We start from the raw sequence: 24,961 nt of genomic DNA, 5'->3' as shown, positions 1-24,961 counted from the left end.
ATGTTGCATGCGGATTGCGCAAGGATGACCACCGGTTAGCCACATGTGCCAGATACTTGTCGGCTAACTTACACAAAAAATTGGAAGCAGTCCATATTAAGTGATGCCAAAAAAACACAGACTCAAATTACACACAAAACTCAAATTCATAGTGAAATAAAACAAGTGGAATACGAGATAACTAAAACCCAAATATTGTCAACCCAACACAACCGAAGAAGGAGAAATCTACACAGAACACAAATCCAACAACACGGAAGAGTAAAAGACTACACAACATAAAAAGGAATACAAACACAAAACAGGTCAATATAGTTATGATGTACTAACACTAAATTATAACTAATTATACATAAAACTATTAACCCAAATTGTTAACACATATAATACAATTTATGTACAAACCCATACCCTTTATATATTCCTAATACACATTAAATTTATAACGTTAAACTCAACCCAAAAACTCTTTTCTTTCAAACGGAATCGGCCTCTACGTCGACTTAACTCGACAATGAATTTTGAACATAAATCTGAGAAATTGCAAATTAGCTGATTTTGAGTAAATAACATTTATGGTTATATTTGTCGATATTCAACTTAGGGTTGTCGAAAAAATATCGATACATCGATATATCGATATAATTTTTTTAATGCAGCGATATTTATTAGCGATATGTGAAATTTTTATATTTATCGATGTATCGATGCAAACTTTCAAGTATCGGAAAGGTATAAAAAACGATATTTTTATGATCAAAAAAATTTAAATCCTTTTTTATACCAACATTTTTTAGCACTGCACAGCACTGTTTGTCAGTTATTCTATTATTTCATTCTCTTTATCTTTTCCTTAGAAATTCACAGTTTCAGCTGATTTCTTAATTCTGAGTCACTTATTGTTCAGACACCAAGCAAGTGGAATTTAAATTCAATAAATAATAAGTACAAGTATTTAATAAAAATAAGCTTCATTTTTTACATTGGATGTGGTGTTTCATTCGTGGTGTGTGGTGTTTCACAGTCATGTCTAGTCTCGTATGGAATTTTTTTAAAAAAATAGACAGGCAAAATGTTTCATGTAAAGGTCCAGACCCAATGCTGGCTGGCTTTACTTGCTTTCGTTGACTTTGCGTACTTTGAATGCTTGTATGACCAAATGAGCGCTTTGAACGCTTTCAAAATAATGTCACAGTCACTGTTACCACACACTTTATTTTTTGTAAATCAGAAAGTCAATCAAAACTTGCTAATAGTTTCATGTTAAATGTTATATTATTATAAACTCTTTGTAAATGTCTACATACAAATATCAAATATTTTAAATATTCATTTTAATTATTTGTACTGGCAAACGCATATGTGATAAATATTTATGTGCCAATGTAGCATCAATGGTATTTTTTTCCCAAACTGGTAACCCTACTTACAATATCAAATATCAAAAGCGCCAAAAGCGCTGGCAAATAGAGCATAGATCTATTCGTAACTTCAAGCGCTTGAAGCAAAGCTCAATTTGGTCTCTTTTCATATGCTCTAGTATAGTTCTATTCAGTTTTGACAGTTCTCACAGCAAAGCAAGTAAAGCCAGCCAGCATTGGGTCTGGACCTTAACATGTGTGGAAAAACGTATAAGACCAGTGGCAATACCACTAACTTATCTACACATCTTAAAAATAAGCATTACCATGCGTTTTTGCAATTGAAAAATAAAAACGCAAGGTCAAGAACAAGTTCACCCGTTACATTTACTAATTCAATTACTGATAAACCTGCTGAGGTAGAAAATAACCTCATGGAATCTGCGATCTACGATGATACTGGTGTAAGTATTTTATTTATGTAAGTTTGTAGCTTTAGAATCTAAATATTTGTTCTTGTTCATAACCAATAACTAGTCACCTAATAATGTGTAATTACATTTTAGTGTTTTCACTTAACCTTAATACTATTTATGACGACAAGTGTAGTGAAATATATACAAAATGTTCAATATTTTTTTTCAGACTGAATTCTCTAAAGATAGTCAGAGTAAAGACTTGTGGAAACAGACTACAATCATAGATGTGTTTGAAAGAAGTTCAGGCTATGAAGGTATTTTTGATTGATATCAGATTGCTGTATTGTTAAATTTTAGTTCATAAGAATGTTCTAATTTTATTATTTTTCTCAATTTAGCAGAGGGTCATAAAACAAGCCAAATAAATCAAGTTTTGGTCTACATGATATGCAAAGACAACATGCCTCTATATTGTGTGGAAAAACCAGGATTGAAAAGATTGATGAGCGTCATTTGTCCACGCTACAAGGTTCCATCACGAACTACAGTAAGCGAACTATAATATAAAATTATTATCTCATCCTTTTTATTTTTAAATGTTATTTTATTATTCATTTCTCATTACAGATAACTGGCTTAATGGAACAACGATATGCCACTACCAAAGCCATTGTAAAAAAAAAATTAAGTGAGATAAATAATATTGCTTTAACAAGTGATATATTAACTCTCATCAACTCGACACGAAGTTTCATCGTAGTAACAGCGCATTTTCTTAACACAGCAAATAACTGCACTCCTGAATCTGAACATGAGATGGTGACATTGACAGCACGAAGAATGTATCAGGTAAGTAAAGTATATCAAATTAAAACAAAAATAGTAAAAAATAGTAAAATAATAGTAATAGTAATAGTAAAAAATTGCATAAAGTGGACTAATATTGGTCTTCTTTCCTGCAGGCACACACTGCTGATTATATAAAAGAATGCTTTGAAAATATTACCGACGAGTTTTCAATAGAAAAGGATTGCATCTTATCAATTACTACTGATGGTGGTGCTAACATGGTTGCTGCAGTGAAGAAATTTTTGGAAAATGGAAAAAGAATTCCTTGCTTGGCACATTTGCTAAATTTAATCGTGGATCGCGCAACAAGAGATAATGCACCAGTTCTTCAAATTGCCAATCGTGTCAAAGCCATTGTAACATATTTTAAACAATCTGTAAACGCTATGGATGATTTGCGAGCAGAACAAGAGGGACAAAAGAAAGAGGGAGAAGTATTAACACTTATACAATCAGTAAGCACAAGGTGGAATTCTTGTCTTGATATGTTGGAAAGATTCAGTACTTCAGTACTCAGCTATTGTGGCAAAGATTTTGGCAACCAGGCGGAACGCACCTGATATGATAACTTCTTCAGAGTTAGATGTCATACGAGATCTGATAATATTGCTTACCCCATTAAAGCAAGCTACTGAAGAAATTAGCGGCGATCAGTACGTGACTTCAAGTCCATTGCAAACTTGCTCCAGAAAGGCCTTGAACAAGTAAAACCTTTCACCGAATTTGGTATTGCTGTTCAGAAGAGTTTGCTAAATTTAGTTATTGCCAAACTAGAACCACTAGAGCGACATTTACATCTGGCCAAGCAACAATATTAGACCCACGCTTTAAGCGTATTCATTTTAGTTCAGCGCTAGCTGTTTCCACTGCAATAACCGCATTGTCAAAAGAAATACGTTTAGAACATGGACGAAGAGGACAACTTTCGCCTGAACTCAGACCCACTCCCACTACCATAATTCCAAATTCAGAAAATTCTTCGCCGTCGTTGTGGTGCGGACATGAAAAAATTGTGATTGATATTGCTGCAGCTTCAGTAAACTCTTTACTTTCAACTTCAACGAGTGATGGTATGCCTAGCGAACTAAAGCAATATCTAGATCAGCATATAATACCCAGAAAAAAGAATCCTACAAAATTCTGGTTTGATTGTCGTCATTTTACCCCAGTCCTTTCCGACATAGCTCTAAAGTATTTGATATCGCCTGCGTCCTCGGTTTCCTCAGAGAGAGTGGCATCTGCTGTGAATCTCGCAGTACCCAATAACAGAAGTCGGCTTACAACCGAGCACGTAAATCAAAGAGTTTTTCTTATGTCTGTATCAGATAAATATTGGTTTCATTAATAAATAATTAATATTTTAATTGTTGTTCTTGATTTATTAAAAATTATGTTTATTCATTAGTATTTATCTAGTAATGTAAGATGATTAAATAGATTATATATATATATATATATATATTTGGCGTAGGAACCGCTTTAAGCGATTATAGCCGAATCCACCGAAACTGGAAACACCAAGTGAAGCCAGGTCACTTTCCACTTGGTCTTTCCATCGGAGTGGAGGTCGTCCTCTTCCTCGGCTTCCTCCAGCGGATACTGCATCGAACACTTTCAGAGCTGGAATGTTTTCATCCATCCGAACAACATGACCTAGCCAGCGTAGCCGCTGTCTTTTTATTCGCTGAACTATGTCAATGTCGTCGTATTAATCGTACAGCTCAACAAAGTAGATTATGCCAAATATTTTTTTTTTCATATCATACCGATACATCGATATATCGATATTTTTTTATAAAAATTTTAATGCCGATATTGATATTTTCAAAATAATGCGATATGATATATATCGATACTTTTTTGCACTTCCGACATCCCTAATACAACTTGTAGGAGAGTGAATTTTGAACATAATTCTGAGAAAATGCAAAATAAATTATTAGCAGTAAATGTCCTTTATGTTGCAATTTGTCGATATATTACCTGCACGAAAGTGAATTTTTAACATACATAAATCTGAGAAATTACAAATTAGCTAATTATGAGTAACCCTGCAGTTCGGCTGGTATGAATTGGTGAATTGCACTAGTGAATTCTTGTGTTACAAGTAAGACCGTTTTCACACGGGCAATTTTTGTCGCGGCAATTCTTAGTTTTATAGGAGAGGGGGCGACGAAGAGAGGAGAATTTCTCTCTCTCTCGCTTCCCTTGGTCGCCCCCTCTCCTATAAAACTAAGAATTGCCGCGACAAAAATTGCCCGTGTGAAAACGGTCTAACTAGAGAATTCACGACAACGAGGTAATGCAGAGAAGCAATAGTACATGAGAGAGAAGAGAGCATGATCTAGAGAACGTTGTGCTCAATATGCACTCTCAGTAGAATATTAGCGACAAATAAGGGTGGGAATGCAATTTTGAGAGATCGAAGCAAAAATAACGCAGAATAATAACGGCAGAGCATCTCGTACAGTAAGTACAAGCTGCAAATAATTATTGGATCATTATAGTATATACGTACAAGTTGGTCATTGAAAGCATGATTTACTGTAGTAGAAAGAAAGGCATCAGCGTTTTCTTTGTAAATCTGATATTTCATTTTTCGCATAATAGACCGTTTTCACACGGGCAATTTTTGTTGCGGCAATTCTTAGTTTTATAGGAGAGGGGGGACGAAGAGAGGAGAATTTCTCTCTCTCTCGCTTCCCTTGGTCGCCCCCTCTCCTATAAAACTAAGAATTGCCGCGACAAAAATTGCCCGTGTGAAAACGGTCATAGTTTGTACAATTGATCTCGCGTCGCGGGTTCTAATACGTTTATTGTTTATTAAAAGTGTTATTAAAAGGTGAATGAAATAATAGTGATCAAAAACAAAGAAAACATAAATATTTTATATGTAAATATGTATGCAAAAAAATGGATTGCCCTGCACAATGGAAAGAGGTAAGAATTCCAACATTGCTGTATAATTATATGCTTTGTTTGGAAGTGTTTGCACGTACATATTTATGAACGCATAAATATCATTGTATGTACATTTATTTAAATTATTAACACCTTACTTATATGTATTCTTGTTTCGAATTATTTTACTCATTTAAGATCAACACCAAATTTTAATGGAACTCCTAGAAATGTGGCTTGGGGATATAAGTGCAGTGATAAATACGGTATGTAATTTGTAATACAATTTTAATATCAACTAGATTTCTTTTTAATTATAATTTTTCTTTATAACATGTTCAACGAAGTCGCTTTTGAATCCAGCCGAAGTGCACAAAAATTTTGACTGATATTAACCGACTCTGTGGTTCAGATGGTAAATATAATTGTAAACAAAGGAATTTTAAATAAAAATTAATATTGTTAATTATATTATATTTAAATAAAATTTGTGTTTAATTATGTTTGGAATAAACTAGCTAGGTTGAGAGGTAGTGAAGAAAGTAGTGAAATTTAATAGTCGGTAAGTTGTGAGGTAACTAATGATATATAGTCAGTGATATGTGGTGAAGTAGCTAGTGAAGAATAGGCGGTGAAATCACTCGTAAATAGTGTTAATCGGTTACCGCCAATGACATCGCCGTGTTAAATTCATGAGTGAATTGCATTGCCGGTATTATGGTGGGTAACCAGTGGTGGTTACCAGTAAGTAGTGAACTCACTAGTGTTTCACTAATGAGCCGAACTGAAGGGAAATAACATTTGTGGTTTTATTTGTCGATATACAACTTTCAAGAAAATGGACTTTGCAAATTAATGATTATGAGTAAATGTTCTCTACCTTTCTATTGGTCATTATAAAACTTGCAAGAAAGTGAATTTTGGGCACTAATCTGAGAAAATGCAAAATAAATGATTAGCAGTAAACATCCTTTATGTTGCAGTTTGTCGATATATTACTTGCACGAAAATGAATGTTTAGTCCAAACAAATACTCCTCTGCATCACTCTCCAAAAAGTAATAAAAGTAATGCAGAGGAGAACAACCACCCCAACTCCACTTATCACCGATCACCTTTTACACAACAATATAGAGAAACAAAAGAGTGAAGTGAACCAAACCACAAACCCGCGCTTTAAGTAAAGTGATAAACCAAAAAAAAACCGCATATTAAGTGATGCCAAAAAACACAGACTCAAATTACACGCAATACTCAAATTCATAGTGAAATAAAACAAGTGGAAAACGAGATAACTAAAACCCAAATATTGTCAACCCAACACAACCGAAGAAGGAGAAATCTACACAGAACAAAAATCCAACAACGCGGAAGAGTAAAACACTACACAACATAAAAAGGAATACAAACACAAAACAAGTCAATATAGTTATGATGTACTAACAATAAATTATAACTAATAATACATAAAACAATTAACCCAAATTGTTAACACATATATATACAATTTATGTTAAAACCCATACCCTTTATATATTCCTAATACACATTAAATTTATAACGTTAAACTCAACCCAAAAACTCTTTTCTTTCAAACGGAATCGGCCTCTACGTCGACTTAACTCGACATTGTATGGTCCTATCGAGCCGCGATAGTTTGGAGGAAATGATAGAAGTTACACAATAACAACATCGTTGGAATACACCGACGCCCAATACCAACAACACAGTGCATCCAACAATAAGTTTGCATGTCAACAACAACAAAAACATCCAGCATCGTCGTTGGATTGATACCAACAAACTCAGTGCACCCAGCAAGTAAAACACAACAAATAATTTAAAATACCCCAAAATTATAAAGATTCTCCGAATCTGTGAGACCCATTACATTTATTTATATTAATAGTGCAAATCAAATTGTCAAAATTCAAATTTTAAATTGTGTATTTAAGTTTACTTAAATTAATTTTATTTGTCCCTATCAAATTTTGCATTGCACTAATTGTTACATATTCGTACCCAAGAGAAGAAGTGCAGTAATAAAGCACATAACGCAAACGCACCGTCAGTTATTGCACTCTTCTCGTCAAAAATAATTCCCAGCGGGGACAAAATAAAGGCCTCACAAAAGCAGGGCAATGTGAGGCCTTATTTGTTTAATACCTTCCATTTCTCACAATGACCTTCTTTTAGTAGCGTAGGGAAAGGTGTACAAAATAAAGAGACAAAGTAGACTATGATATTAATTTTCAAAGCTGCACAGCGTTTGTAAATTTTTTACTGTTATCTGCCGCCGACCTATTGTCGCCACCGAATACTGCGTATATGCAACCGCGTTACTGTTTGCCATTATTGTTCTATTTTTCGTTGTCTTCGGAAACGCTGCGTTTATGCATATAGTTATTATATTTTCTCATTTCGTACGCGGACTTACAAGTAAGTTGTAGTTTTTTTAAAGTCTAGATTAATATACATATATATGAAACTAATTGAATAGTAAATTAATTATTCTATTGAAATGGGAAAAACTAAATGTGGAGTGAGTGATAGACATTTTCGTCGACTTGTGGCAAGAAAAAAAATGAACACAATTGAAATCGTGAAAAAAGCTATTGTTCCAGAAAATGAAAATGTTCCTAGTTGTAGTTAAAATGTATCCGAAGAACTAAATATATATATATGTAATGTGCATAATGTGCGTAATGCGGCTACTGGTAACTCTAACAACAATAATAATGACATAAATGCGAAATTAAGAAATTGGTGTGTCAAATTTAAAATTCGTAAGAAGGCATGCGATGAAATTCTCCAAATATTTCGTAGTGCTGACGTGCGTGTACCTGCATCAAAGAAACAATTAATGACGTTGCCTAACTCAGAAATTAATATAATTGATGTGCCGCCTGGAAAATACTTTCATTTCGGAGTAGAAAATGCCCTTTCTTTGATGAAAATTTCTTTACCTCCAAATATGGATTGCCTATACATATATTGATATCAATGTAGACGGGTGCCCGCTTTTTAAAAGTTCAGGGACACAACTTTGGCCAATTTTAGGAGCAGTGTCAAATCGTAATGATATGAAACCATTTTTGATTGGCGCGTATGTAGGTAACCGTAAGCCGAATTCCTTAAACCAGTTTTTAACAAATTTTGTAGATGAAATAAAGCACTTAAGTGATCATGGCTGGTTCTTGAATGGATTAAAATGTCTATAACAAGTAAGGAAGGGCTAAGTTCGGGTGTAACCGAACATTTTATACTCTCGCAATTTATTTATTCAACTTTATTTATCTTAATATATAAAAATCACGTGTCACGTTGTTTGTTTTCGATGGACTCCTAAACTACTAAACCGATTTTAATGAAATTTTTAACACTGTGTGCAGCTTTGTGCAATCTTCTATAAGAGTGTACAGCTACTGGCGTACGCCGATGATATCGATATCATTGGAAACAACACCCGCGCCGTTAGTTCTGCTTTCTCCAGACTGGATAAGGAAGCGAAGCGTATGGGTCTGGTGGTGAACGAGGACAAGACGAAATATCTCCTGTCGTCAAACAAACAGTCAGCGCATTCGCGTCTTGGCTTCCTCGTCACTGTTGACAGTCATAACTTTGAAGTTGTAGATAATTTCGTCTACCTGGGAACCAGCATTAACAGCAATAACAATGTCAGCCTAGAAATCCAACGCAGAATCACTCTTGCCAACAGGTGCTACTATGGACTAAGTAGGCAATTGAAAAGTAAAGTCCTATCTCGACGAACAAAAACCAAACTCTACAAGTCTCTCATCATTCCCGTCCTACTTTACGGTGCAGAAGCGTGGACGATGTCAACATCCGATAAGACGGCACTAGGAGTTTTCGAGAGAAAGGTTTTGCGGAAGATTTATGGTCCCTTAAGAATTGGCAACGGCGAATACCGCAGACGATGGAACGATGAGCTGTATGTGAAATTCGACGACATAGACATAGTCCAGCGAATAAAAAAACAGCGGCTACGCTGGCTAGGACATGTTGTTCGAATGGATGAAGGTGATCCAGCTCTGAAAGTATTCGATGAAGTACCCGCTGGTGGAAGCAGAGGAAGAGGGAGACCTCCACTCCGATGGAAGGACCAGGTGGAGAGGGACCTGGCTTCGCTTGGAATAACCAATTGGCGCCAAACTGCCAGAAGGAGAGATGCGTGGCGCGCTGTTTTGGACTCGGCTATAACCGGGAAAGCGGTGTCTACGCCAGTCAAGAAGAAGAAGAAGTGTGCAGTTTGGTCCAACTTGAAAGATAGGATAGTTTATAACTCTCCTTATAGTCGCATTATTTATATATTGCAAATTATTTGTTTATTATTAGCAAAGAGCTAACGGAAGAGTAAAACACTACACAACATAAAAAGGAATACAAACACAAAACAAGTCAATATAGTTATGATGTACTAACAATAAATTATAACTAATAATACATAAAACAATTAACCCAAATTGTTAACACATATATATACAATTTATGTTAAAACCCATACCCTTTATATATTCCTAATACACATTAAATTTATAACGTTAAACTCAACCCAAAAACTCTTTTCTTTCAAACGGAATCGGCCTCTACGTCGACTTAACTCGACATTGTATGGTCCTATCGAGCCGCGATAGTTTGGAGGAAATGATAGAAGTTACACAATAACAACATCGTTGGAATACACCGACGCCCAATACCAACAACACAGTGCATCCAACAATAAGTTTGCATGTCAACAACAACAAAAACATCCAGCATCGTCGTTGGATTGATACCAACAAACTCAGTGCACCCAGCAAGTAAAACACAACAAATAATTTAAAATACCCCAAAATTATAAAGATTCTCCGAATCTGTGAGACCCATTACATTTATTTATATTAATAGTGCAAATCAAATTGTCAAAATTCAAATTTTAAATTGTGTATTTAAGTTTACTTAAATTAATTTTATTTGTCCCTATCAAATTTTGCATTGCACTAATTGTTACATATTCGTACCCAAGAGAAGAAGTGCAGTAATAAAGCACATAACGCAAACGCACTGTCAGTTATTGCATTCTTCTCGTCAAAAATAATTCCCAGCGGGGACAAAATAAAGGCCTCACAAAAGCAGGGCAATGTGAGGCCTTATTTGTTTAATACCTTCCATTTCTCACAATGACCTTCTTTTAGTAGCGTAGGGAAAGGTGTACAAAATAAAGAAACAAAGTAGACTATGATATTAATTTTCAAAGCTGCACAGCGTTTGTAAATTTTTTACTGTTATCTGCCGCCGACCTATTGTCGCCACCGAATACTGCGTATATGCAACCGCGTTACTGTTTGCCATTATTGTTCTATTTTTCGTTGTCTTCGGAAACGCTGCGTTTATGCATATAGTTATTATATTTTCTCATTTCGTACGCAGACTTACAAGTAAGTTGTAGTTTTTTTAAAGTCTAGATTAATATACATATATATGAAACTAATTGAATAGTAAATTAATTATTCTATTGAAATGGGAAAAACTAAATGTGGAGTGAGTGATTGACATTTTCGTCGACTTGTGGCAAGAAAAAAAATGAACACAATTGAAATCGTGAAAAAAGCTATTGTTCCAGAAAATGAAAATGTTCCTAGTTGTAGTTAAAATGTATCCGAAGAACTAAATATATATATATGTAATGTGCATAATGTGCGTAATGCGGCTACTGGTAACTCTAACAACAATAATAATGACATAAATGCGAAATTAAGAAATTGGTGTGTCAAATTTAAAATTCGTAAGAAGGCATGCGATGAAATTCTCCAAATATTTCGTAGTGCTGACGTGCGTGTACCTGCATCAAAGAAACAATTAATGACGTTGCCTAACTCAGAAATTAATATAATTGATGTGCCGCCTGGAAAATACTTTCATTTCGGAGTAGAAAATGCCCTTTCTTTGATGAAAATTTCTTTACCTCCAAATATGGATTGCCTATACATATATTGATATCAATGTAGACGGGTGCCCGCTTTTTAAAAGTTCAGGGACACAACTTTGGCCAATTTTAGGAGCAGTGTCAAATCGTAATGATATGAAACCATTTTTGATTGGCGCGTATGTAGGTAACCGTAAGCCGAATTCCTTAAACCAGTTTTTAACAAATTTTGTAGATGAAATAAAGCACTTAAGTGATCATGGCTGGTTCTTGAATGGATTAAAATGTCTATAACAAGTAAGGAAGGGCTAAGTTCGGGTGTAACCGAACATTTTATACTCTCGCAATTTATTTATTCAACTTTATTTATCTTAATATATAAAAATCACGTGTCACGTTGTTTGTTTTCGATGGACTCCTAAACTACTAAACCGATTTTAATGAAATTTTTAACACTGTGTGCAGCTTTGTGCAATCTTCTATAAGAGTGTACAGCTACTGGCGTACGCCGATGATATCGATATCATTGGAAACAACACCCGCGCCGTTAGTTCTGCTTTCTCCAGACTGGATAAGGAAGCGAAGCGTATGGGTCTGGTGGTGAACGAGGACAAGACGAAATATCTCCTGTCGTCAAACAAACAGTCAGCGCATTCGCGTCTTGGCTTCCTCGTCACTGTTGACAGTCATAACTTTGAAGTTGTAGATAATTTCGTCTACCTGGGAACCAGCATTAACAGCAATAACAATGTCAGCCTAGAAATCCAACGCAGAATCACTCTTGCCAACAGGTGCTACTATGGACTAAGTAGGCAATTGAAAAGTAAAGTCCTATCTCGACGAACAAAAACCAAACTCTACAAGTCTCTCATCATTCCCGTCCTACTTTACGGTGCAGAAGCGTGGACGATGTCAACATCCGATAAGACGGCACTAGGAGTTTTCGAGAGAAAGGTTTTGCGGAAGATTTATGGTCCCTTAAGAATTGGCAACGGCGAATACCGCAGACGATGGAACGATGAGCTGTATGTGAAATTCGACGACATAGACATAGTCCAGCGAATAAAAAAACAGCGGCTACGCTGGCTAGGACATGTTGTTCGAATGGATGAAGGTGATCCAGCTCTGAAAGTATTCGATGCAGTACCCGCTGGTGGAAGCAGAGGAAGAGGGAGACCTCCACTCCGATGGAAGGACCAGGTGGAGAGGGACCTGGCTTCGCTTGGAATAACCAATTGGCGCCAAACTGCCAGAAGGAGAGATGCGTGGCGCGCTGTTTTGGACTCGGCTATAACCGGGAAAGCGGTGTCTACGCCAGTCAAGAAGAAGAAGAAGTGTGCAGTTTGGTCCAACTTGAAAGATAGGATAGTTTATAACTCTCCTTATAGTCGCATTATTTATATATTGCAAATTATTTGTTTATTATTAGCAAAGAGCTATCCACCAGTTGGTGGCGCTAAGTGCGCTATGTTACAGTAGATGGCGCTACATTTCTTTCTAAATTTTCATGGATTTAGGCTGTCATAACAAAACATTAAATTAAACATTAAATTAAACATTAAACATTAAATGAAAATGCGTTGTTTGAAGTTTATATTATTTGTGGTAAAGTTATACGAATCTATGACTTCCAATATTCTAAATTTAAGAAAAAATCACATACAATCCGTGAAATAAATAAAGTTATGTACATATGTATGGTCAGACAAATAAGCAATGCTGCCACTCTTTTCCAGTAAATCTTCCTCGAATTTGGGAGATTTCGGAGGAATTTAGGAAATCGCAGAGTTGATTTCTGCATGTATTTCCTAAATGCAATAAAAAAAATTCATTTATTTGCATTTAGGTATAGAATTTTGTATGGCTAATGCCCGGTTTCACAGTCCATACTTAAGTTGTGCCTAAATAAAATCTTAGCTAAGTATTGTTGCAAACTGAGTAGTCGTTTGCGTTTCACAGTCAATGCTTAATTTCTATAAAATTTTATTATGATATATGGCAACGTTATGGGCAACAACAAACAACAAATGTCATTCATAAAAATATGTTTGAAATATTTAAATTATAACAGACAATACATAAATTTGGGAGGAAAATTATATCAAAAATTGATGAAAACAACAAAAGAACCCCAAATTTCATCACTAGCGAGTCGGAGCACCTATGGGAAGTGAAGGAAAAGTATAAGCTGTTATTGAGTGCAAACGAACGGACACTTGCCCTACGCTACGAAAGATGTCGCTGAAAATTCAAAGCAAATTCAAAACAAAAATCAGCTGTTATTTAAGCATTGCTTAAGCCTCCCATTTTCAGTTAAGCATAACCTAAGTATGAACTGTAAAATACTATTTTCCTGTTTTATCTTAAGCACAACATACGTATGGAGTTCATTTGGGGTTAAATTTAGAGCTATATGTGCTATTATTGCAGTAGATGGTGCTACATAAGAATACATTTATTGACACTTATTTGTGATACTAATAGCTGACGTTGTAAGGTAATTGAATAAGTGCGCTGTATTAGGCTAGATGGCGCTATAGAAGCAGATACTGTTATATTAAAAGTCCAAACGTTTATTTTAGCTAAAATTTATTAAACGTAAAACGTGTGTTTAAAATTTACCATTTATTAAACGTAAAACGTGTGTTTAAAATTTATCAGACTCGGCCACGCTTTGCTTTCTTTTTATTATTTAAAACTCTTTAAACGAATTAAATAAAAGTAAGTATTATTAGCTTGCTTTTCATTTCATTTATTAAATCTTATTTTGGAAAAAAAAATCGAACCTCAATAATGCACAGACTACAGTTTCCTATTCGTTTAGCTTTTGCCATGTCCATTAATAAGTCTTAAGGCCAAACAATGTCCATTTGTGGGTTAGATTTGGATAATCCATATCTTTCCCATGGGCAATTATATGTTGCATGCTCACGTGTGGGAAAACCATCAAATCTATTTGTGTTAGCTCGAGACAGGTTAACCAAAAATATTGTGCACCAATTAGTGCTAAGTTAAATTAAAATGTTTATAATTCAAAAAAATAAATACTACTATTAAAAATTAAGAATTATCTTTCCTAAGATTATAAAATTAAATGTTACATATTATCAACTAACAATTTTGTAATTAACTTATTTGTTAAAACAAATTTTATGAAAATTTGTGCTTATTATCAACTCTACGAAAATTTTTATCAATAATTTTAAAAATTTTGACCTCAAGTTCAAATCTCAATCCCGTGGATTTTTATACCAGATATGTATATATTAAGGTTTCCGTCTTTATTCATAAATAATAATTTCACTGTAGTGAATAGTTTACTTCAACACAGCAAATCTAAAAAAGAAGGAAATGTTCGTTCTGAGAATTCGAATGATTCAAACCGATTTATCGTTTAAGTTCAAAATTTTACAGTTTCATATGTACATACATAGGTATGTATGTGTCATGTTAGCGTGTTGGAGAGCCATCTTCTTTATTTGTTTACACGCTACACAACAAAACAAAGAACGAACTTCGCCAAAAATATTTAAATTGATCAGAGACGTTATTCCCTGAATATATTAACATTCCATACAAATAAATGGCCTTGAACAGAGTTCAAAAAGCGTTTTAACTATTTCAAATAAAAATTGGGCGGGGCGAAGTTCGCCGGGTCAGCTAGTATTATATAATACACAATTTGACCCACATATTCGTCATGTATATTGTATAAAGTCCATTGAAAGTTGGAAACCATAATATTAGGTTAGAAGCACCGAGGTCCTCGTGTTCGATATATGGGGCCTTAAAAACCTATGGTCCGATTTCGGCGATTTTTAGAATGGGGCTGCCACACTATAAACATAGTATTTGTGCAAAGTTCTGCATCGATATCTTCACTAGTGCTACCTTTATGTATTGTAAAATAAACTATTCAGATCGTCTTCAAAGTTCTGATATATAGGAAGTAGGCGTGGTTGTGAAGAGATTTGGCCAATTTTCACAACATATTATTGGGAGGTAAGGAAACTATTACATACCAAGTTTCATTGAAATCGGTCGAGTAGTTCCTGAGATATGGTTTTTGACCCATAAGTGGGTGACGCCACGCCCATTTTCTATTTTGTAAAAAAATCTGAGTGCAGCTTTCATCTGCCATTTCTTGTGAAATTTAGTGTTTCTGACGTTTTTGGTTAGTGAGTTAACATACTTTTAGTAATTTTCAACCTAACCTTTGTATGGGAGGTGGGCGTGGTTATTATCCGATTTCTGTCATTTTTGGACTGTATTAGGAAATGGCTAAAAAAAAACGACTGCAGAAAGTTTGGTTTATATAGCTCTATTGGTTTCCGAGATATGTACAAAAAACCTATTTGGGGGCGGGGCCACGCCCACTTCCCCAAAAAAATTACACCCACATATGCCCCTTCCTAGTGCGATCTTTCATACCAAATTTTATTTCCATAGCTTTATTTATGGCTTAGTTATGGCACTTTATGTGTTTTCGGTTTTCGCCATTTTGTGGGCGTGGCAGTGATCCGATTTTGCTCATTTTCGAAAGCAACCTTCCTATGGTGCCAAGAAATAAGTGTGCCAAGTTTCATCAAGATATCTTAATTTTTACTCAAGTTACAGCTTGCACAGACGGACGGACGGACGGACAGACAGACATTCGGATTTGAACTCCACTCTTCACCCTGATCACTTTGGTATATATAACCCTATATCTAACTCGTTTAGTTTAGGGTGTTACAAACAACCGTTATGTGAACAAAACTAGAATACTCTCTTTAGCAACATTTGTTGCGAGAGTATAAAAATTTGCAAATTTATTTGCGATGCTTCGACAAGAGAATTTCTTGCCGGTGTTGTTGGCCACACAAACCGCAATGGGTGTTCAAAATGCACACAAACTGGTAAGAAGATTAATAAAAGATTAACTTACAGTAAAACTCCCGCACAATTAAGAACAGATGAAAGTTTTAAAAATAGAAACGATAGACTTCATCACTGCGTAGATTTTTTGCAAAGTCCAAACGTTCTCGAAAAAATTGGAATTAATATGGTTACGCAGATACCTTTGGACCCCATGCTCCTTGTCGAACTTGGTTGCACAAAAAAGATATTAACTGCAATTTGGGAAAATAAACATAAAACTCGTAAAATAACTTCTTTTCGGGAAGTTGAATTAAACAAAAAAAAAAGTATTCGAAAATACATTCCAATGGAATTTGGTCGAAAGCCAAGGGAGTTTGATGAATTGGCCAGATGGAAAGCCATCGAATTCAGGCAATTTTTTCTTTATACTGGCATTGTACTCTGCAAGGACTATTTTGATGAGAATTTGTTTTATCACTTTTTATTGCTGCACTGCGCGTATCGAATTTCCTCTTCAAATAAATGGGAAAATAATTTGCCTTTCGTTCGACATATGCTTTGCGATTTCGTTGAACAGTTTGGATCCATTTATGGAGAAGAAAAATTGTCATACAATATTCACAATTTGTTACATTTGCCTGATTGCATTGAAAGCTTTGGTAATGTGGATAATTTTTCGAGCTATAAATTTGAAAATTACTTACAAGTTTTAAAGCAAGATGTCCGTCAACCTACCAAAATATTGCAACAAATATATGTATAATAGATGTGCGGAACGACATGCGTTTTCAGTAGATTTACCCAAAGCAACAGGTTTAAAAAATGTCATAGAAGGATCTGCTCTCTACAAAAATTATAAAACGGACATGTTTATACTTAGTTCTGAAGCACCCAATAACTGTTGTTTTATTAAACCTTTTATCCCCGTCAGAGTTGTTGGATTTTGTAAAGAAAATGAAGAAGAATATGTTTTAGGGAATAGATATACAGCAATAGAGAATTTTTTTGAACTACCAGTAAGAAGTTTGGAATTGGAATTGGATTAGTGCATGATGACACTAATGTAAAAAAATTTAATGTAAAAGAGTTATTGTACAAGGCGATGTGCTTGCCATATCAAGATAAAATGTTTTTTTTGCCAATTCTTCATCACTTCACACTTTAATTATCCTTTCAATTGAATATGTAAATTGAAACATATAATATAAATATAATCGATTTAGACTAAATATTCCAAAATGTCAAAACGGAGCTACATGATGATAAATGACGAAAATTCTCCACCTCGTGAGTGTGGTAATAAAATGAAAAAATTGGGAAAGTAATACATAATTGTGTATATTAAATTGATTAAACTATTTATTTATAGAAGAAGAAGTAAAACAAATGAAAAACTTAATTTGTGAGCTACATGTAAAGATGGATAAACTGTTAGATAAAGCATTTCCGAAATCTACAAGCCTGGACATATTTCCAATAAAAAGCGTGGAAGAAATGGAACATTTTGAGGAAAATGCTGAAATGTTTCCAAAAAAATACGTAGTAAGTTAACTGAATGAACAGTATTTTCTGCGAAACTATATAATTAATACTTTCTGATTGCAATAGATTTGTAGCATTAAAGAATGTATAGATTCAACACCTATTACAAAATCTACAATTTATCATCACAGAAGAGTGCTTGTTAGAATACAATTGGGATGGGCTGCAGAAGAAAAAATCATAAAAAAAAACCAACTTATTTGGAAAATTTTAGTTTGGTAGGTTTGTTTTAATTAAATATATAAATTCACAACTCACAATTGCTATTTCTAATTTTAGATGCTCTGAAGTCCTCCGAATACGGCTCCCAAATTACGAAAATGATATTAAAAAATCGATACAATTAATAAAAAATAGGGTGTATAAAAAAACCTACGATAATAAATCAAAATAATATATTGATGAATTAAAAGTCTTTCGTATCATTATTAAACAGCTTATTTTTATTAAAACAATAAGGCCTCATTTACTCCTTTTTTAGATAGCAGAGGTAAGGCATCTGTTTAAAACAAGTTGATTTCAAATACCTCTTACCGCGGATCGGGGAAAATATTGAAACACCAAGCTTGAGTGAGAACTATTTCATTCTAATTTCAAACCTTTATATACAGTTTCTAAATATATGTATGCTGCATATTGTTTATGCTGCAATGCATGGAGTTATTTTCAAGTGCACATGCACATTTGTATTCAAATGCCCAAATGTATATCTTAGGTCAATAGGTTATCTTAAGTAAGTATGTTTGTATTTTTGAGTGCATTGCATATCAATGCATACGAACCCCAGTAGTTCGGCTGGTGTCAAGCGATTACTAGCGCTAAATCTACTAGCGATTTCATGCATTACTAGTAATTAGTCTTTTCGCTAATGATTCGTAATGCAACGAGGCATTACTCGAAAAATGAATTGGCAAAACCCACCCCTAAAAACAGTACTCTTGTTTTTTTCATTTCGCGCTCTCTCTCTTGTCTCTTTTGTCACACAATTTTTTCCAAAAATTTGACGCGTCATTTCACATTTTTCCGACTAAGAGGAAGATGTGTAATTTGCGTACGGAAAATTATAGAATATTTTTACATATAGTGAAAAAGTATTGTGCAAAAAAGTGAAAATCAATTTAATAAGTGAATAAATATAACAATAAAATAAGAATAAGAACGCAACACAAGAAGAAGGCAAAAACAACCACGGACGGAGGCGCCAACACCGGATCATCACAAACAACAACAAAATCACCGCAGATCACCCAAACTCTACAACCCATAGAACCATCGCGGGATTATACACCCATAGATCAAGTTATATACTTAATATAATTGAAAACTTATTATTACAACATTATTATACTAAAAACTAATAATATTTTTTATTTTGTACACTCATGTATGTGTATTAAATAATAAATAAAAATTAATTAAAATAGCTAATAATAAAAAAGTAATATTAATAAAGAAAATAAATTGAAAATAAATATTTGCACATGAACTAAATAAATATATATTTCTTTGTATTTCTTAAACATTTGTTTTATTTTTTGTAAAAGTGTTGTTTTCAAAAGTTTTTCTCAGGCGTAGAACCACAAGCGTTATTGTACGAGTAGAATCGTTAGCGATTTTGAATTAATGAAACCTCTAGCGTGTTCGAATTAGTCAAATCACTAGCCATTTTGAATTAACGAAAACGCTAGTGATTCTGTACTAGTGATTCACTAACGATTTTGGAACTAGTCCTTTCACCAATGACTGGTAATGCATAGTCGCACCGCTCGATTACTCTCGCAGGACATTGCAATGTAAAAATCGTTAGTCAAATAACATTGCATGTAATCGGGCTGGGACCGGTGCTAATGATTCGGAATTAGTTATATCGTTAGCTCTTCTCCGATGGTACCGAACTACAGGAACGTGCCTCATATAATTGTATGTGTGTTGCATATAATTGCATATATGTTTATTTGCCTATTCATGTATGTATGTATGCCTCTTCAATATATTTCAACATAGATATTTAAGAGTAGTGGACTGTATCTGTTCTTACATATTTCTCATCTTACATATTTCTATTCTTATTCCCTAAATGTATGTAGTATAATAAAAAACTAAATACATATATAGATGCGTATTGAAAGTGATGCCCTTTGGCATCAACGCACATGTTCATTTTTGAACATTCTCCCGGGCGACAAAAGTGACTCCTGTTCATTTGTGAACATTCTGCCGGGCGATAATAATGACTCCTGGATAGATGGCCTCTGCTTATAATCGTCGCCATTACCGATGCCCAAATTAGCATTTGTGTGTGATAGTTTTGTGAAGAATAACGCCTTTGTAGCGGCCAGTGCATCGTGCTTCTAACTCCAAAGTGGCCTTTAATGTAATGTTTAATAATTCCGTTTTATGTAGTCTCCATATCTGTTCCAATATAAGTTGCTGTTTAATGAGACGCGTTCGGTTTCGGTTTCAAAATAGTACTCGAGCTCTGGTTGCCCAGAGCTCCTATATTTATAGAATATTCTTAGCCTAATTCATGTATGTAACACACACACACATAGTTGTGTTATACATGTACATATCTTAATCCTAATCTACTGTACATAACTGCATTATGTACACATAACTTAATCTTAAGTGTTCTCAACGGCGACAGCATAACATAACAAATCTCTTATCTGTTCGTTAGTTTAGAATCAATTATGATCCTTTACAATAAGCAGTGTAATATTCGTATTGCAGTATTTGTATTGTACTACAATATCTATTCAATATACCCGAACATGTATTTATAGTGTTGTTAGAAATGGGCAATTGGTAAATACATTTCTATGTTTAGCGATAATGCATATAAATATTCATAAATATCTTATCTATAACTGTAGCCGTTAAGAACTGTTCAGAAATCTGAACCCGCGTTGAAGTGTTTACATTTCAAAATAATTCAAGAATTTATACATCTTGGGCATTTTAATTACAATATGTAGAAGATTGACGGGTCGAACTCGTAATTGTTTTTCTTATACATGTTATTTCTTTATTTTACTGTATTTAATATTTTTAAATGTAATTTTAATTTAATAGTTTTATTATAAATTAATTTCTGCGTCGGAGGGCTATTGACATGACAATATAATTCAGCTATTAACAGGATTTTGAAATATTGACTTTGCAGTTAAGTGGTATGTCTGCTTTATTTGTTAGTAATGACATCTCACAAGCTTGTATATACCCTATGTTAAAGATAGGATGCAGTTGTGGATATATTGTCATTATTACCATATATTGACATTTGTTCAACATCTCATCGTTCATGTTATAAAAATTTGTTTCCTTAATGCTTACGATGTACATTGCCTTTATTGTTTTAAAAGTATTCCAATAGGCTTCGTATACGTGTTAGTACGTCTAAGGTAACGACTTCCTCTGAAGATTGGTTTCGAAGTATGCCTGGAATGTAAATAACGTTCTCATTTTTTTTTTTGTTAAAACCTCTGCGTGCTCTTCATCCATTAGTCTAAACATGGAGCAGTCGACCTGGTTGGTTGCATCCTCCTCCCCGTGAACGCAATGATATCATTCAGCTGTACAATATTTACATATTTATTGTGTAGCTGCTGAATCTTTGCGTTTACTTTATCCTCTTCAAGTGTGGTTGAGTCCTATATCCCACGCTGATCTATCCTCTTTATCCTCTTCATATCCCACGCTGATTTGGTCAATCTATTAGCTCCTCTTCTTTCAATAAATACTCCAGGACTATTCTTAAAATATTCTACACTAAAACATTTTTCGCAAGATAAAACTATAGGAAATCTTAATAATAAAAGCATACAGTTTTCGTTTTTACTTGGAGTTGACCGTCTTATCGAATTAGTTGTTGGATCTTTACATATATTTTCTGTGATAGGAAAAAGACAAACATTGTGCATCGCTCTTTTCGATGTGCCATTGCTTGTCTTTTATGTAAATTTATGTTTTTCAATACTGTAATGGAGGAAGGTTGTTTCCTTTAAAAAACACCATTGTACCAGTTTTGATGTTTGAGCTGTTGTGTTCAAAACACAATTTGGTACAAATATCTGCAAATGTCCGAGACTGAGCTGTAACCAATCCTATGCTAATGTGGAATCTATGAAAATATAATTGGTACATTTAAAATTAAAATTTTCATTAGATTAATATATTTTCTTCCTCAGTGCGCATCCAATTTTTGCCTACACGTTTTATCCATGTCTGCTGTGAAAACGTACCTACATATGTTTTTAAATCTAAATTAACGTTAAAAAAAAATTGTTTGTTGCAGCTTTAGTTCAAAATACTGAATAAAAAATTATGTTTTTTTTATATGCTGCATCGTAAGCTACTCTTCATTTAATAGTTGTGCTATCTAGATTTTGCCTTTATTTTATTAACATTTCTTATTTCCATTATTTTACCAAATTTTTTATATTCATTCATAAATTTTTTATAATGTACTCGCATTGGTTCATTATTTTTAATAATTTTATCCAAAGAAAGGGATCTTCTTTTTGGTTGTAAGGAAGAATCCCCTATGCTCATGTTATTGAGTGGAAGACCTACAGTGAATTTATCGTCTGCGGAAGGTTTTGAATTATTACGAAGATTGTTTTTATGAAACTTTTTATGCTTTGTTTTATTCACACATATTTTTGCAAGTGATTCTGTTTTAATAACCTTTTTTGGTTGATTATTAAATCTTTGATTTAAATAAGTTGAAACACCACAGTGCTAATTTGGAGCTTATGTTGGTTGTTCCGTTTATAAGCCACCCAAAAACACTATTCTGCAATTTTTAATTTGCATTTTCAATTATCATTTTATCTGCTTTCAATAAGTCCAAAAATATTTCCGCTCCTATGAGCAAATCAATTTTTCCTGGAACACCAAATGAAGGATCGGCCAATTTTATATCCTCTGGTATTTTTTGAATATTTATATGTTCAGTTGGAACATGTGACACAATCTTTTGTACCACAACGGTATCTAAATTTGTCTCAAATGGGTTAACAATTGATTTTAATTGAAGATTAACTCTTTCATTTGTGTTGGTGCGGTTTTGTCCAACTCCTTCAATAGTCATAGACTCTTTCCTGGAGGGGAGTTTTAATTTGTTTTTTAGTTCTTTGGTAATTAGGTGAACTTGAGACCCGCTATCTAATAAGGCACGTGCCTTTATAATTTTTCCATTACGCCCTTTTATACCAACAATTGCTGTTGTCAGTAGGATATATTCAGATTCACTTTTTAAATTCTCATTTTTCTTGTTTTTAATTATTGCGCTTTTTGCTTTAGAAAATTTGTCTTTGTCTTTGTGAAGCCATAGATGATGGTTTCCTTGACATGTCAGGCAATTTTCGCTTCTGCATTCTTTTATATTATGTCCTGTTTTAAGACATTTCGTACATAATTTATTTTTCATTGCTATATCCCAATTCTCTTGAGTAGAAAGAGCTTTAAATTTATAACAATAAAATATATTATGTAACGTATTACATCCCATTATGCATTTAGAACCCGCATTTTAAAATTTTGGTGATGTTTTTGAAACTGTTGCTGCTTCTAGTGCATTCCCTTCATGATTCAGAAACGATTGTAATGAATTTAAAGTCGGTATTTCCTTCGGGTTTTTAAGGGAATTTTCATACCGAAGTCTTAAATTGTTGTCCAATTTTTGTACAAGCGTATAGCATAATAAGGCTTGTAACAAATTTTCTGAGGACAAACTGAGACTTTCCAATGCTTGTGCACTTTCAGAAATTTTTTCTTGAAATTTTCGTACACTAAAAGCAGTCTCAGTCACTACTGGTGCATCTAAAATTTGTCTGAAATAATTATTAGCAAGTAACCTTTTATTCGTAAATTTTTCATTAAGAAGGTTCCAACTTGAGCGTATTCTCCCGAAAAAATGGGAATGTCAACTGGAGGCAACGAAATATTTGCAGCATTATTTTTGCTTTGAAATTTTGATTTTAGTTTGTAAAATATATTTCTTAATTCATAGAATTTACTAGTAATGTTTTCATCCTCATGTTGGCTTATAAATTCAAGCACTGTATCACGAGTTTTTTCTAAAACTCTCTCAATGCTATCTAGAGAGCCTATTTCGTTTATTTCGCAGTCTTCAATATTCTTTTCTAATTCTATTAGTAAGAATTGAAGCCTGCGAACTAAACCAGGATTTGAAAAAGATTCCATTTTCCTGGGAGCACTATTGTCTTGAACTATTTTTACCTATTCTGTTAATTTGGCATACGCTGTTAAATAAAGCGTGCCTACCGTCCCTTCAACATCACTTTTAAAATAGTTTTCTTTTTTATTTTTAGGATCGTTGGACAATACTAAATGGTTTCGTTGAAATTCCGACCATTTTTTGTCCAAACTATCCTGGAGATTCGTTAAAATTATTAATTCTTCATTTAGATCCATACTCATGGCTCTAAAATGAAGTTTCTGCAGTTCTTCTGCTAATTTTAATTGATTCTCCATAATAATAAGAATATAAAAAGAGTTAGTGGTATGTAATTAAATAAATGTATTAAAAAATATAAAATTAGCTAATTAAACAATGTCTTACCTTACTTTGAAGATATATATATTTAAAGATGATTGTCACTTTAATTTTGTTTCATTTTTTATAATTTATTTTTCACTCGCGGGTTATCACGTCGGGGTCACCAAAATGTTTAATGAGACGCGTTCAGTTTCGGTTTCAAAATAGTACTCGAGCTCTGGTTGCCCAGAGCCCCTTTATTTATAGAATATTCTTAGCCTAATTCATGTATGTAACACACACACATAGTTGTGTTATACACGTACATATCTTAATACTAATCTACTGTACATAACTGCATTATGTACACATAACTTAATCTTAAGTGTTCTCAACGGCGACAGCATAACATAACAAATCTCTTATCTGTTCGTTAGTTTAGGATCAATTGTGATCCTTTACAATAAGCAGTGTAATATTCGTATTGCAGTATTTGTATTGTACTACAATCTCTATTCAATATACCCGAACATGTATTTCTAGTGTTGTTAGAAATGGGCAATTGATAAATACATTTCTACGTTTAGCGATAATGCACA

The 24,961-nt window shown here is 33.7% G+C and overlaps 2 protein-coding genes and 1 long non-coding RNA gene across 4 annotated transcripts; all 3 read left to right on the top strand.

Annotated features, from left to right (window-relative positions):
- The first annotated feature begins 1,467 nt into the window (after positions 1 to 1,467).
- LOC105219313 (zinc finger BED domain-containing protein 6) lies at positions 1,468 to 3,993 on the top strand. Of its 2 annotated transcripts, none has more exons than XM_054231370.1 (5): positions 1,468 to 1,825; positions 2,007 to 2,094; positions 2,182 to 2,327; positions 2,408 to 2,629; positions 2,743 to 3,993. In XM_054231370.1, the coding sequence occupies exons 1-5, from the start codon at positions 1,616 to 1,618 to the stop codon at positions 3,187 to 3,189; spliced, it is 1,113 nt and encodes a 370-aa protein (XP_054087345.1). In that variant the 5' UTR covers positions 1,468 to 1,615; the 3' UTR covers positions 3,190 to 3,993. The 2 variants fall into 2 exon arrangements, with proteins under 2 accessions (XP_054087345.1, XP_054087344.1); XM_054231369.1 differs by having other exon boundaries at positions 2,179 to 2,327.
- A 1,416-nt stretch (positions 3,994 to 5,409) lies between these two features.
- LOC128922188 (uncharacterized) lies at positions 5,410 to 6,017 on the top strand. Its single transcript, XR_008471455.1, has 3 exons — positions 5,410 to 5,569; positions 5,729 to 5,796; positions 5,878 to 6,017. It is a non-coding gene; the product is annotated as an uncharacterized LOC128922188 (long non-coding RNA).
- Positions 6,018 to 16,905: 10,888 nt separating this feature from the next.
- On the top strand, positions 16,906 to 18,339 carry LOC128922060 (uncharacterized). The gene is made up of 4 exons (XM_054231477.1): positions 16,906 to 17,611; positions 17,685 to 17,857; positions 17,924 to 18,075; positions 18,137 to 18,339. Coding segments are annotated over exons 1-4 (384 nt in total). The 5' UTR covers positions 16,906 to 17,553; the 3' UTR covers positions 18,138 to 18,339.
- The last annotated feature ends 6,622 nt before the right edge of the window (positions 18,340 to 24,961 follow it).

Source organism: Zeugodacus cucurbitae, chromosome 5 (genome assembly GCF_028554725.1).
Source record: "Zeugodacus cucurbitae isolate PBARC_wt_2022May chromosome 5, idZeuCucr1.2, whole genome shotgun sequence".
NCBI classification, from domain to species: Eukaryota; Metazoa; Arthropoda; class Insecta; order Diptera; family Tephritidae; genus Zeugodacus; species Zeugodacus cucurbitae.
Note: the sequence above shows the minus strand (reverse complement) of the source record. Positions and strands in the feature narration are given on the sequence as shown.

Coding starts and splice junctions, on each gene's coding strand:
- LOC105219313 (XM_054231369.1), top strand. CDS start 1,616: ATGTGTGGAAAAACGTATAAGACCAGTGGCAATACCACTAACTTATCT. Junction 1,826..2,006: donor CGATCTACGATGATACTGGT/GTAAGTATTTTA, acceptor ATTTTTTTTCAG/ACTGAATTCTCTAAAGATAG. Junction 2,328..2,407: donor AGGTTCCATCACGAACTACA/GTAAGCGAACTA, acceptor TTCTCATTACAG/ATAACTGGCTTAATGGAACA.
- LOC128922060 (XM_054231477.1), top strand. CDS start 17,554: ATGTCAAAACGGAGCTACATGATGATAAATGACGAAAATTCTCCACCT. Junction 17,612..17,684: donor TTCTCCACCTCGTGAGTGTG/GTAATAAAATGA, acceptor ATTTATTTATAG/AAGAAGAAGTAAAACAAATG. Junction 17,858..17,923: donor TGTTTCCAAAAAAATACGTA/GTAAGTTAACTG, acceptor TGATTGCAATAG/ATTTGTAGCATTAAAGAATG.